General features: G+C 35.8%; 1 protein-coding gene across 1 annotated transcript in view; it reads right to left on the bottom strand.

Annotated features, from left to right (window-relative positions):
* FBN2 (fibrillin 2) overlaps positions 1 to 15,975 on the bottom strand; it is a 180,226-nt gene that overhangs the window by 137,512 nt on the left and 26,739 nt on the right. Inside the window, exon 6 of the mRNA XM_062599002.1 lies at positions 2,878 to 3,075. Coding sequence (XP_062454986.1) covers positions 2,878 to 3,075 — 198 coding nt within the window. The remainder of the gene's footprint in view (positions 1 to 2,877; positions 3,076 to 15,975) is intronic.

Below are 15,975 nucleotides of genomic sequence, written 5' to 3'. Positions count from 1 at the left end.
TCAGAGCTTCCAAGAGATTGTCTTGACTGTTGGAAGTTAAAGTAGCAGTTTCTTGGAACAAAGAAACTCTTCCTCTCTCTTCCCCTCAGAAGACTTAACTTTTATTCATCTGTTCATGCCATATCATCATCTTGTAACATCACACGCTAACTCCCGCTGACTTAAATACAATGAAATCTTCCTAGATAGTAGTAATATGTCAAAAGTGTAGTAAAAACAATGGCTGTTCAAACTTCTTTTGTTCATCCACAGCATAAAGCAGACTACCACACTGTTTTTATGCTTCCCAGAGGAATTCAGCAATGATGTCAACTGCGTAGCTTAAAAATATTTGCTGCACACAATAAGCTGGCAGAAAAAGAAAACAGTATTAAAAACATTCTTGAGGGCACGGATGCTAAAGAGCTCTTTTGATCTCTCATGTAATTGCAATGAAGTCCCAGAAGCTATGCCAGGCCCAGTTTGGCACGGAAGTTTTAAGAGTTCATTATATCTGGCCAATGTTTTCACCAGCCAAAGGAGTTTAATTTTGACACTGTAGCCAACATCCATGCCTTCACTATGTTGTTCCTACTTATGATAGCGTTAGAAAAAGAACGTTTGAAACATATTAATCATTTCAAGATGAACAGTAACGCATAAGTTTTAATACCAGACAGAGGTCTATTTCTGACATATAAGGAAAAATGCATTTTTCCTCCTTAGTACCATATGGATGCTTAGAGCAGTACAGTCAGAGAAAGAGGAAAGCAGACATGTGAAATGAGGAAAACTGAAGGGATTTCTAGTTGTTCTAAACTAATCTAAGTATTTTAAATAACATTGATGCATTTGCTAAAGTAGCACTGAAGAAGTTCTATAGAACTGAACTGGAACTGGTAGCTTCAATTGTAGTTTCAGATCCACCATAACACTCTGTGAATGAAAACTGAAGAAAGAATCAAAGCAGGTAATTTTTTTCCAGTTCTAATTTGGAAAAATTAAAAACTTTACATCATCCTGATTTTCTCTTCGTTTTTCAACTCAGGTTAGTACACAACTCTTACCAGGAAGGAACTCAAGCAGGAGCCCTGAGGTAGAATTCCAGACAAATAGCTGTTTGGTCAATTTTGTTTGATCTGTGCAATTTTAAGCCACTGAACTATGATGTGATGTTGGAGAAAGTCGCATTAAAAATAGTGCGATACACAAGGCAGGGAGGGGGGGACACTGGAAGAGAAGGCATGGGGAAATAAAGATGAGAAAAGAAGGAAGTTATTTATCCTTTCTTGAAGTAGTAAAAGGTCAGCTCTCTTGAAAGTTGTTATACTATGTTGAAGCTGTTGTACTATGAAGTACAAAATCTGCCTGAATCAGTATATGTTTCTGAATTATATAATAGAAATCTTTGGTTATACACACATACAAACCATGATATTGCATACTTTTTATTCTTTTGTGAATATGGAATCTGAATACAAAGTTCTCTAGTGCTGTATGAGACAATAAGTATTATATTTAGAGCAAATCATTCTAGTCAGCTTCATTACTCCCCTTGCATTACATTAAGAATTATCTCAGCTATATTATAGAGATCTGCTTATGTATATAATGTCTGCAATAATCTGGATGTGCTTCCTCAAACAAATTTTGAAAGGCATAAGCTACTGGTACACAGAGACAGAGCAGTATATTTATGATTTGTCAAATTAAAAAAATGAAACTCCAGAGATCCCTTCCAAACCCAACTATTTTGTGTGATTCTGTGAAAAGCAAACAAAAAAAATACATCTTCACAAATGATTTGAACTTCCATTAACTTATTCCAAAATTAGCCACCACGAATGATCTAGTCCTCTTTATTTATTTGTATCCTTATACTGATTATAATCGGAACTCAAAGAACCGTGTTGATTTACAATGTCTGGTTTTAGCCCTAATACTAAGCTTATTTTGCACTGTTGATAGATGTCTCATGAAAAGCGTCTGAGAACTCAGTCAAGAAACTGATTGCCAATGGTGTCCTAGGGCCAAGTTACAGAAAATGCAAATGCATTCTAGCAGTTTTGCCAGCTTGCTTTCTATTGCTTGCACAAGGAAGGTTCTAAGGCAACACAGCCTATGAATTGACCTCATGACTTAATCCATAATGAGAGAAGTAGCACATTCTCCTTTGGAATTTCTACTATCCATTGTTATTGCATTCTTCATGCAGTTTGTTCTAAAGTTTACTCAATCGGCAACAGCAGTACAGGTGTCTATTTTTCAGGATAGCTATATTGGAGTAACGACATATGGGAGGAACAGTAAGTCTCTTATCACCATAGTGGATAATGAATAAGGCGAGTAGGTTTTCCCGTTTCTCAAACTACGCTTTATGAATCCAAACCCAGGGAACTGCAGCCCTTCCTACTTCATTCTTTTTTCTAGTCCTGTTTCAATAATCCAAACAGTATCCAACAGAAGGTTCACTGCGTACCTCATCAAAGCTCTGGGATTAAAAAAATTCTACATTGTAAGTGCCAATGTCTTATACAAGGAACGCTACTCAGTAAAAAGAAATAATAAATTTATCCTTACAGTCAAGCACATAGTTCTTTTTTTAGTTAAGGGTTAGAGCAACACAATCCAGTTGTCTAATCGGTGCTCTGTTGCACTAGCCGATAGCTATGCTCAACAGACATACTGTGCCTTTCATACTCCGTATTTATGACTTGACTGGCATTCATTTTTTCTAGGCACTTTAGATCTAAAATTCAGAAGCATCAGAATTTTATGAAAAGTTAAATATAGAATGTACACAAGGAAAACAGTGATTTTGTTTCAAGTGGACATAAGGCTTTCAAGATGCATATCAGCAACACAATATGAATGCACAACTTGAACCAGAAGGCTTACCTTGACATGCTCCAGTACGAATATTAGGGATAAAACCACGACGACATGGCTGAGGCTGAGCAGGGCACATTTCACAAGGGTGACCCCATGCACGTCCAATGGTTGCACAACAGAGGGTTTTTGTGCAAACAATTCCAGTTAGCTGGCCCTGACACATTTGGTTGTTAACTTGAGTGAAACACGGGCCTGTTCTGTAATCTGGAAAAGAGGAAAAAACACTGCATTAAGAGTCACTACACTAGCAATTACAGAAGGACTCCATTTTTAATCCAGTATATAGCAGTGTTAAGAAAATACCAAGAGAATCTGGACACGCAAGGTATGTTTACTGCATATAGAAACAGCGTGACACCTTCCACTGAAGGTAACCATTTTTGGAAGGGTATCTTAGTCTTTCAGTTTATTTCTTTCTGACAGATGCCAGTAGTGAAAGGAAGCTGGATCCCAAAACTGATCTGTGCAGTGACAGTATACACAGTAAAATCCATTATTGAAAGAGTAAAAAATAATAACAATAAAGGCAAATTAAGCAAGCCAGGGCAGGGAACTGGAGTTACTTGTTTCTACGTAAATTTTATGGCAACTCATGAGAGGGAACTCCAGACTGCTGAAGCCACAGGTTTGTTCACTTCACATTAATCAGGTTCACGCCAAAAAACTGCCACAGAATCAACATTCTTACTGGAATGCTTAGTGAAAAATTAATACTACTTAGAGAGGACTAATTGGTGTATCATTTATTTTAAAGAGGAATAACATGAAATAATATAGCCCATTCAAGCTGTATTGAATGTACTGCATACAGTATACAACCTATAAATATATATATGTGTATATATATATATACACACACACATACATATGTATAAAAAAAGAAAAACCTAACTTCTGTAAATGGTTAATTCATTGAAGTTCAACCTGTAGAAAGAGAGGGAGATTTTGACTTTGTGAGGCAACACAAACAGGAGACAACAATTAGCTGAAATTCTCTAGGAACAAATGAGAAACAGATGGCTGCTCTGAGCCAGATTTCATATCCTTATGGAAACTTTAGGAGGGGAAAAATGAAGAAAGAACGTGCAAAGCTTCCACTCAGACTCAGTCATGTGAAAGAAGGCATAACAGTGGGGTTATGGCTGTTCTCCCTGTTGTCCTTTCCAATTTTTTCCTGCTGAAGAGAGACCCCAACACCAAGCAGCGGTTCACATGCTGCCTTCTGTCCTTTCATGAGTGTGCAGTTGGGCTCACAACTGACTTATAAATGGGACAATATATGTTTTCAATAATCTGATACTTTTATCCTGAAAAGCAAAAATAAAGAGTTTGACACCATAAGAAAGGGAGAAAATTATCTTTCCAATGAGATCTCTTACCAACTTCGACACCTGTAAAAAAGGCTGGAATCCAGATCATTTTGAAACTGGAATATTTCATGTAGCAAAAAGCTGTATAAGGTAATTGTTGCAGGTCATCAATAGTTCCCTTCAAGAGAGCTCCATTTCAGCTAACTTAAGCCTCCTGCAGTGAAATTTTGTATGTTCTGCAGTCAAGAGCAGAATTCCCATCAGCTTCAGTGAAGTCTGAATTCAAGGTTGGTTCAGCATTTGAAAATAATTATTTACAATAATTTTATGCAATATATATGTGAATTCCAGTATTCAGTGGATGTCATAAAAAACCCTTTATGTGATTTATACTTTCCAAAAAATTCATCACAAATAATATCATCCCACATTGCTGTGGATAAAATTGTCATAAGCTATATTGCAGCCAGAACTATAATTTAGCAAGTGGCATATTCCTCACAGGACAATATTTTTACCATTATCTTAAAATCTTACTATTTGCCCGCTTACAATTTTACATTTTCTTTGCACTAAGAGATAATGTTCTTAAAGCTGAAACTGAAGAGAAGTAAGTGTTCTGCTACCTATTTTTATTGAGGTTCATCCAGATAGCATTCCTGGAAAGACTTCTGCACAAAGTTATTTCTACACACTGTGAGTTGATCGTAACAGGACTGTTTGCATTACATAAAGTTAAACACACACATAATGTAGGAAAAGGAGATTAGACGTTTCCAAAAGCTTTGTAAAGACTGTGTATTTTAATCTTTCTAAACTTTCATTAGTAAATAATCTTCAAGGTTATGCCTCTGAGTTTCCCCCGTGTTCATCAGGTAACAGAAACAGTTCTTTTGGTAAAACGTGTGTGTTTTAAAAAGGAAGTGCTGTACACCAAAAAAGATTTCAGTGATCTTTCCTCCAAGATGCTGGAACACTAACTGGTTCACAGTGGTTTAACCAACTCCAAGGGCCTTGCCAAATCAGAAATAGCTATACTTTTAACATAAAATATAGATCCTGACAACTGATAACAGAAGACAGTGATCTCATCGTGCTATAGCCTCACATAAGAATGACAAATATTTGAAATAACCAAAATAAAAAATCCATCCATAAAAGGTTTAAATTCCATGAGCTCACAGTAATCTTGTCTGGATTTCAGTTAAGGGGTAAGGGTTAGGAAAAAACTCCATCATAGATTATGACTGTATACTTCTTTCATATAAAGTTTACTCAGGTGTCACAAAGATCGAGGGAAATACATGATATATAGCATTTGACCTGCAGATCATCAGCAGTAATCAGACTGCTACCAGAAGAAAAACAGAACTGTTCAGATTTTAAGAACTGAAAGAAATGAAATGAAATCCGATCCCAGTAAAAGCAAATGGGAATCTGACTACAGAAATCAATGACAACAATATTGCACCCATTCACAAATAGCTGTATGATAATTTATTACTTACCGTCATCTGTAAAAATATTCTCTATGTCACACTGAAAAAATAATATCACATGCACAGAAAAAGCTTTTACTACTAACTGTTCAATGAGCAGATTTACATTCTAATATCAAATAAGTTACATACACTGGTAATGTTACACTAATACAAATGATTAAAGAACTTCACTTATTTCAGTTTTTCATTAATGACCAAAGCATAAATAATGCCCAGATTCTGGAAAAGTCCATAGTCTATACTGTGTACTGAAAACTGCTTGTCTGTAACCTGCCCATTGCAGGTTGCCTACTTCATCATTTTTGCCTAAGTGATGATTGCAGTCAGATCAATAAAGATTGAATTCTTTCCTAAAATTTTAGATTTATTTTAGACTGCTCGTAAGAAAGATTCTCAAAAACATGAAGGGGAAATGACAAATGGGATGTGCATGGAAAAACTTTAAAAGACCATTTATGAGTCATTAGCAACAATAAAGGCCTTACGATAAAAAATAAAAACTGTCAAAAGAGAAGTAAGACTTCCACTTGCGCAAGGCACCACAATCTCAGGATCCATACCTATCTTCATGGGGACACCAAGCCCCGTCCTGCAACTGAACTGGTATTCTGCATCAGTATATACGCATGGATCTATTCCTGGAGGGCTACTCAACATGCAATCTGTCTGCAGGACTTAGGCTTAGTGGCTGGTTAGGCACTAAGAACATGGCTCCACGCACTAAAAACAGACTGCTGTCTTCATGGGAGAACGCCAACTATAATGAATTCAAGTAGTAATTTATTATGCATCTCTAAAATTTCCAAAACCTGTATTTACCAAGTCTCCTAAACTTAACTACCTAGATGACTTCGAAATTCTTTGAAATTCACATTCAGAGAAAAACAGTTCTGGACATTCCTGCATCTTTATAGCGTCTGTTCTTTGAGGCATACTTTTATATAGGACCAATCCTGCCTAACATGGAACAACTGGAATAGAAATATAAATTATGTGTGTGTCTTTAAATATTCGTGTATCACAGAAATATTTTGGACAAAGACCATTCATACTAAGTTTGGAATTCTATCTGACAGGATTCAACCTACAGCTTAAATTTAGGTGTGAAGTGTACTTGCCTCCATTACCTTCCTGCAAGACTTCAAATGATTATGTGTATATTCTATCTACTCCGATAATGAAGAGTTTATTTTGGAAGGTGTGACTAAAAGACACATGAGAGAATAAAACCAGACCATAGAGGAAAAAGCACCCGTGCAGGAGAACAAGCAATGAGTTAGATGCAAGGAGGGAGGATACCAATAAACTGATTGCTCAGTATTTTCTATTAAGTATGAAATACAGGCTCTAGACACCTACATATATGTACCTACTCATGCCTTAATAAAGAGAGGAGGCATAAGCCCTAACATTCAAGTTCTATAACCAAGCAACTTCCATCAGTGGAAATCTGCAGGATGACATCTGGAAGTCTGACTATTGCAGCACAAGTTGTAGAACAGCAAATTGAACTATTATTTAACTTCCAGTTAGGTTTATAAATAAAAATTGACTTGACTACACTCGGAGTGTGAAAGAGTCCCAGTAGAGGTTAGTTTTCCAATCTAAGAGGAAATAATAAATGAGATCTTAAAATAAAAGCTGTCCGAAGGAATATCCTGACTAAAAATAAAATATAACTATTTACATTAAAGCAATTAGTCACATAATACATTTTTGCTTATGTGAAGCAGATACATCAAGATTAGATGCCCTTCTAGAAAATACTCTGTAGTTTTAAAGGAACTATTTTAAATGAAGCTCAGAAATTACTGGGTGAGATTCTACAATCTTGTTCTATGTAATTAATCAGACTAGATTATCCTAATGGCTCAATTTAAAATCACCTTAAAATCCCTGAGTTTATGAATCCATCATTCTTTCTGTACCAATTATCTCACTATTAGAGGTTCCTTCACTGGCTCCTTCCCAAACATTGCTGCCTTGCAGAATAATTTTGCCGAGAACATATGCTAGAACATGTTCCTGTAGAGCACTGATGATAACTTTTTGACACAGGCGGTGGAGGAGTCAATGAGGAGAGGTGCGCTGCTGGACAAATACCTTAAGGGAGGGTTTCAAGAGGATGGGGACAGACTCTTTTCAGTGGTGCCTAGTGATGGGACAAGAGGCAATGGGCACAAACCGAACCACAGGAAGTTCCACTGGAATATAAGGAAAAAATTTCTTTACTATAAAAGTGACAGAGCCCTGGAACAGGTTGCCCAGAGAAGCTGTGGAGTCTCCTTCTCTGGAGATATTCAAAACCTGCCTGGGAGCAATCCTGTCCAACATGCTCTTGGTGACCCTGCTTGAGCAGGGGGAACTGGACTAGATTATCTCCAGAGGTTCCTTCCAACCACTCTGTAATATGTTATAAATCATTCGTTGCTTAGAAAGAGTAACTGTCTTGGTGAAAGAAGTGATTTTCAGCACATGCTATGTATTTCTTTTTAAACTTCAGAAAACTATCTTCAACATGCACTATAACTTACACAATAGCAACCTTTATCAGCAATCACAGTTGCAAATATAATTAAATTTTAAAAGAGTTAATATTTCTTGGCTTTGACATTCAAAGCGGAAATAGCATACCATATCTGTAAATTAATTCTGAACTACACTATAACATTCTATCTTTCATATAAGTGTGCATTCTGTATTCACACAGACTACACGGGAGATGTATCAGTGTTCTCAGGATCTTCTTTTTATCAATTCTTTTTTTAAAAAATTCTAAGTTAATTTAATTCTAACTGTAATTTTTAAAAGGCTACTTTACAGGGAGGCTGCTACAAGGATTAGAAATGTAAGCATTCTAGTATTGGATATGATCCAAGATCCACCTACTTTGTTTTTCTTCCTGTACCTCTGGCCAAAATCAGATGATTCAGCTGAAGGTGTAAAAAGCCTGCTATAAGTAGACACAGGATAATCTGTCTGCCACACTAAGTTTCCCCCTGACGTCTAACATCCACTAACTCAAGCCCTGAAACACAATGTTTAACATCCCAATTTATATTTATTATTGTTAAGGACAAGAAGTTAAGATATTTGAATACACATACACAGATTCAATTTCTATTTGGTTTTGTCAGTCCCAACCTCCACAGTTTCATATGGTGAAAACAACCTAATTACTCTTGACTATGACATCTTTACTTCTTTCTCAGGTAACCAGCAAGTAAAAACAAGAAACAGAAGGAAAAAGGAAAGGAAAAAGATACCTAGACATTTTGGAATGTCCGTTACAAGTTACCTCGAAGAATATTGAACAGTGAAGTTTCTTTTCATAGTAAATCACAGAATAAAATCTTAGCTAAAGGCTCCTTAAACCAAAATATTGTTTCTGCATAAAGCCCTGTTGGCTGTACACACAAATACTACTGGTTGTTCAATAATAGTTTTCCCATGCCTACATAAAGCCTAGACAAAAGTTCCACAAGGCTAAAAGGACAGTCTGCAGTATTAGAGCAATATATTTTGATAAAACATATATTTCATATCTATTAGTGCTAGAAAGATTAGCAGGAAGGAACTATCAAATCTCTTCCATCACTTTCATTTAAACAAAACTCTGCATAACCATAACAAAATAAGGAAGCAATGCGTCTTTGCAAGTAAATATTTTTTTACCATAAGCTATTTGGGATATTGATACTTTTTCTCCTAAAAATAAGATACTGAAAACATGAAGTATATTTATCAGTCTGAGTCACGTGAGGAGTGAATAAAGGATTTAATGAAGAAGTCTAACACATCCTCCCTTCCCAGTAATTAAAGAACAAGATCTGGTATTTGGTAAATCGGTTTCACTTCGATACAAAACAAATTTGCCCTTCAGAAGGGCTTTTTACAGAGCCTCTCTCTCACAAGTATGATTATGCAATAATTAATGAAGAGATGAGAAAATAAACCATTTCAACCTCTGCCCCCCTTCACTTTTGCCGAAACATAGTGAACAGCTTTTTATTACTGATACCTCAAAAATCCATTTCATATATATTAGCATTATTAGGTAACTAATTTAATATATGGCAAATCTTGGACCTGAAGACTGAAAAAGTAGTATCTGTCATTGGAGTTCATAGGGAAATTTACTCCATTCCAAAAGAAAAATGATCACAGCTGATGAAATTCAGGAAGTCCAAGAAACTGGACTTGGTTTAAGGGAATCTCCAAGGTACAGTGATTAAGTCTATGTTGGAAAAGGTATGAAGTTAAAATACACCCTGCTAGTAGATACACCAACAGGAAGGAAACAAGCTGGAGCAGCAACTGTCTTTATTATACTTTTGATAGGATGCAGCAAATTTCCCAACACTTTCCACCAACATTCAAATAGCTCCAGGAGTCATGTCTACCCTTGCTGCCTGTTGTAAAACCTCTTCCTTTATTACTGATTTTTCCAAGAGACAGGATCTGAGTTGAAACTTTTGCAATGGGAACCTAGATGCTTTGATACTTAAAAGCACTATCATGCTCTACCTTCCTACAATGGCGACTCTACTGCACAATCAGCAAGATTGGCAAAGCAAGGTATGCCTCATTCTCTCACTCATCCTGCATAGATAACAGCCCTGCCAGAAACTTTATGCTTCTGAAAAATGGGAGATCTGGGCTTTTGCTGGTTTAATTTTTATCTCAGGATGAAAGAAAAGGTTGGTAATACTCATAGCTGTACTTGAGTTCAGACCATAAATCTGAAACGTATGCATATGCAAATATTATCCTTCGTGTTTAACTCTGCTTCACCATCTGCAGATCATAAGCCACAGTATGCAAGAAGAAATTTAAACATTACAAATGTACATGTGTTTGTTTTATTAAAGATTATCTAAAATTGTTTTTCCTTCAATATTTTAATCATGCTAATATGGAAAATTATTCTTTTTGCAGTAATGCTTAGCTGCCAATGCTGAGGGTCTGCCATACGGGATGTTTCAAACATTTAGAACAAGAAGTTAGATGGATCGTACTGATTCAGGTTTGATATAAATAAAAAGCATTTTTTTAAAAGGTGATATCCAACAAGTTGCGGAGAAAAGATTGTTGGCTGAAAATGAGAGCTAGTCTCTTGGAAAATGAAAGAGACTTGGCAGGGCTATTAATTTCTCTTGGAAAAAAAAGTCTCTGGGCAGCACAGCTATTTAGACTAAGAAGTTCATATAAACCAAAGGCTGAATAGTAAAGCCTGCCCCTCCTCCACTTTTGTTCAAGAAAATTTGTCTCAAGTCTTTAATTATTTAGTACAATTACGGATATAATTTGCATAAAAAATATGATAATTACCACAAAAGTCTTTTAAATACCTTAAACTGTAGATAACACAACAAAGTTTAGACAAATCCCTAACAGAATTCCTAAAGGTTCTTTGGTCATCATCTGAAACAAGGATTTTTATAAAATTTATTTGATATGTAATATTCACTAAGAGTGGTTTAGTTGAAAAAGCTGTCGAATATGTATGCTAAATATATTCTGAAGGCTTGAACATTTTTGTACAGTTGACAGCTGTGATTTTCAGACTGAATTTTTACTACTATTCTACTGGTCCCACATGACCATTTCTGACTCCTATGATGCAACACTTTCCATCACACAAACTCTTGCGATTGATTAGGCAACTTAATGTACACATGGCAATTAAAAAGCAGGTGGAGGGCAGCTTTAAATTAAAGAAAAAAAGCATATTTAATGCAGCAATCCATGTGGGCTTTGTCGCTTTTAGCAAAATTCCAATTTCCACCACTACTGCTGTCATGTCCATTCTAAGCACATTCTCATTTTCCTCTTGCTGGAACACACAAAAAACTGTTTTCCAAAAACAACATTCCACAGGTTGCACACCCGTTTTAACATAATTGATATTATGTCAGCTTAAGCAGACAAAGGGTAGTAGAAGTTTCATATCATCTGCAGATCAGAAAGCTCGTATTTTTTGAAATTAAGATACACATGGGAAAAGACAGAAAAAACACCAATTATTCAACATTATTTCTGAAATAAAGTGCAATTTTCTCCAATTTACAAAATTTGAACAACATTAAAGAAAGTATTTCCAATATTTTAGATAGGCACAGTTCAAAAAGTGTTTTATATATCTACATACAAAAAGCAGAAAAAAAATAGATACATGGAAATATTTCACTTCTGAGAGCAAATAAAATCTGTAAGAAAAAAAAAAACAGTGAGAGGATTTGGAAGAAACTTTTTGCCATATGCAACTGCAGTACTGCACACTGTTACTGTGTAGAATAAAAACTGGGAAATAACAATCTCTAAATCTTGATTCCAGCAAAGACTTCAGTTCTGGTTTGTTTGTATAAACTTACACAATGAAATACAGATTTTGTTAAAACTCTGCAACCACTGTTACTATACAAAGTTTGCATCTGAGTTTGAATCTCGGACTCCAATGCAGTACCTCTATGAGCAAATACTTGATGCACAAGCTGATACGTAAGAAAATAGTCATCACCCGCTATGACAGCAAGTTATAGATTAAATTACCTTAGCAAGGTTCCCTATTCAGCAATTCTTATCTACCATCTTAATATCAATCTCTTTATCTTTGCAGAGATGTCTAGTAAATTCAAAGCAGCTAAGGAATTCTGTGCATCATGCTGCCTATTACTTTCCCCTCCTTTTTTTTTTTTTTTTTTTTATTTTTTTTTTTTTTTAGTGTTTCTCCTTTGAGGTAGAGAAATTCCCGGAACGCTGACACTCTTGTCCACAACAAAAGGTTCTTCAAAGCAACTGCACAACATATAATAACTAATTTCTCCTATCCCATTTCCCACTCCCACCACCATCCCAGGCAAAACAAAAAGAAAACAAATACAATTCTAATGGAAGGGGAATCAGGGATTCCTACCTATCATGCAGTCTCCAGGAGAAGACTTAAGTTCAGAAAATACTAAAAATACAAAATAATAAGACCACTTATGTCAATTTTGTATCTGTACTGGAGCAAATGCCAGCAGTACTGTGCTGCATCTACAACAAAACTGCAACAAAACCAGAATCTTCCTGTCTGTTATTAACATGAGGGTCTTTAGAAAGATATCTCCACAGCACAGACAAAGCAATTCTAGACTTTGTCTTTTCTTAAAACAATTTTCACCTTATCACCATTTCTTTCCTGCAAACTGGAAAGGAAAATGCCCATTAGCATATTCAGGTATAATCTTGGCTCAGGTTCTGTAGTTTACCTAAAAAAATCCAGGTTTATTTCACTGTGAGAGCATGCTATACTGCCAACAGTTTCATAGGTGTACCATGGGAAGGCAGAAAGACTCTTCATTACAGCCTGGTAGCTGGACATCCGACCATCTATAACACAAAGGAATATCCTTAACTCTGCTGAAACTCTGTTCCTTGCACAAAATCCTGTATTCATATTTCATTGACAAGTTTTCTCATATGATAAGAAGATACCGCTTCTTAAAACGTGGACTCAGGAAAGCCAGGCAAATGCATATCATACCTTTGAATTCTTTCATATCTCAACAACTGAGTAAGGCAATGCCTTGGCTGTATTTCTGCAAAGAGAAAAGCAAGTTTTCTGGATCATAATTTTTAAACTTGAATTGAACCCCTTATACAGTCTTTTTTTTTTTTTTTTTTTTTCCAGAAAATCAGTGCCATTCAGTCCAGTTCAACCTCAAAAGAACAGAATTCCTTGTCGGCAATGAGGAAATTTAGAGATTCGGTTTGCAAGTGTGATAAACTTTTAAGAGCATTCAGTAAGTGTAAAACACCCACTTTGGAGTTCAGTGTCATTATTTGTGCCAGTAATCAATCCCACTAATGAAAGTGAGGCACATTATACCAGTTAAGAATATCCACATGGAGAATGGTTTGCAGAAAATGTCCATGGGAATATTTAATTATTCTCAGGAACTCTGATCTCATCATGGCATATTGGGACATTTTTCAGGTAGCTAAATGCAAAATAGCAATCAGGACAATTTACAGTTGCAAATGTACATTTTTTTTTCCTACTGTGGTGAAACTTAGAAGCAGCTAAATGTAACTTAAACTTTTGTAGTAGGTTGCAAAGCAGCTTATGTTTTCAAAAACCTCAAGTAACTAGCATATTACTTTGTCATGTAAAAAAACAAAGACAAAAAAGGAGATTATATTTACATGTTAGCCCCAAGTCAGCCTTAATGCAGAGGCAGAATGAAGTTACACACCATTATGCACAACGGAGTCTCTACTCAAGTCAAGTGTAAGACCTAAATAGAAGGACTAAAAGTGAAGTAACGCACTAATGCAGCCACTGAGTCCCTTCCATTGAATGTATTCTTTTCACTAAGCCTTTAGAAAGGCCTTCAAAATGTATCTGTATTCAAAAAAAAAAAAAAAAAAAAAAAAAGAGGGAAATTATTTCTGAAGCAATTCTTAGCAGATCAGAAGCCCTAAAAAACCACAGACATGCAGCTGAATTCTTTTGTTAATGTAATGAAAAACAAAGAAAAAGTAACTGTTTCATACATAGCTCTTAAAAAACAGTATTTAGCTTACAAGACATTTCCCCAGATGACTGTCTAGACTATCCCGATACTTTGCTGCAGTTGATAATACACTAAAACCCCAGGCAGTTACTATTTACTACAGTTCCTTCTGTGGACTGGCATAAAGCATAGTTCCCTATTCTTCAGAGCTCTTGTTTTAGTTCAACAAAACAAAAGAAACTTCTACTTCAGATATACCACTTTGGCCTCCACGGTATTTTCTGGGGGATGCCACAAGGCAGGGTAACTTTTAACAACCAAAAAATACAGCAAAAGTTAATTCAGAGGATTCAGCTCTATCTTGATGAAGAAATACCTTACACTCTTCTCATATACTGATTTACTACTTTCCAGTGGAAGAAACCATATTTCTTATAGTACTCCTGTATCTTTCAAGCCTTGGAGCTATGTTCTATTGATTGGCTTCAGAAAGCTACAGCCCTGATGATACTCGGATAACTCTTCTCCACCTAATTTTATTAGAGTATTTATAGCTTTCAAGACATTGCCAAGCCAATGCTAACGAGGACAGATACAGTTGAGAACTTAAAGCAGATAAAGTTCAAAGAACTTAAAACTGCATATTTAATTCATTTTGAATTGAAGAATAGTTTCAAATTAAAAGTTTTCTTTCTAATGTATAATTGCCATGCCATACTTCACTGTCAAAATTATTGAAACTTAAATTCTGAAATCCAACAGACTTTTCACCAATTATACTAGGCTTACTTTTTGACTGTTACAAGCTGATCTCCTAGCCTCTACTTTTCAATTCCCCTTTTTTTCAGTTCTTACACACTGGTGCAATGCTACAGCATTAAGGTAGCAAAAGCAGAAGATCTGTATTTAAACTCAAAGAGTGGCCCTAAATCTGCATTCTGTTCTTAATCAAAACTCCCAACAGTTTCCCTGTGATTTCTGCCAGATTTAGTAGTGCAGAAATGGACCCCAAAAGTCTATTTTCAGTGGCTGTAATTATTCCCTGGGAACCTGCAGGGAGAGAAGTCCCTCATCTCTCAGGCAACATAACAGCAAGTGATGACTGCAACACTATCTGCCTTATGAAGGGCATTCTGTGGAGGGGGAAAGCTGTACAGTGGCACAGGCAAGGAAATTATGGCAAAGAGGAAGGACATTTGCACTATGCACTTCGTCCTCCCCAGAAGTAAGTGGGAAAGATACTCCAAAGTTAATACTTCCTCAGACTAGATCAACTGGTTGCTACAAGCCCCTGCATTTTGTAAAACCTCATCTTTAAGAGAGAATTTGCCAGGTAGAATACAATTTGTTAGTAGAATGTACATAGTGAGAAATACGAGTGAGTGCAGAACACACAGGAGAAAATAGAAAAAGAAAATTATTTCCAAGTATCTGACATTTGGCAGATCTAAGGCAATCTGCAGGTTCTGGATGCAAAACTTTCTGTCTAGTACCCAACTACAGAAATTCATTAGAGCCACACATAGTTTTATGTCCTCCACGCTGATCCTGTGGGCTTAACATATAGACATTTTTATTAAACTCCTTTTTTATTACTCAAAACAAATATGAGGTTTATACTGAATGACTGTGCCCTTTAAGGGAAAAATAAACAAACTGAAAAAGATCTTCCCTATTCTTACTTCTCAAACTCAGATTTCCATAATTATTTCCTACTTTACAAAGCTGTTCAAGCATTATTAAACTGTATTCATATATTTTATCTTTTAATTCTTGCTCAAATGTTGAACC

This window comes from Rhea pennata, chromosome Z, assembly GCF_028389875.1.
Source record: "Rhea pennata isolate bPtePen1 chromosome Z, bPtePen1.pri, whole genome shotgun sequence".
Taxonomy (NCBI): domain Eukaryota; kingdom Metazoa; phylum Chordata; class Aves; order Rheiformes; family Rheidae; genus Rhea; species Rhea pennata.
This window is presented reverse-complemented; position numbering and strand designations above follow the sequence as displayed.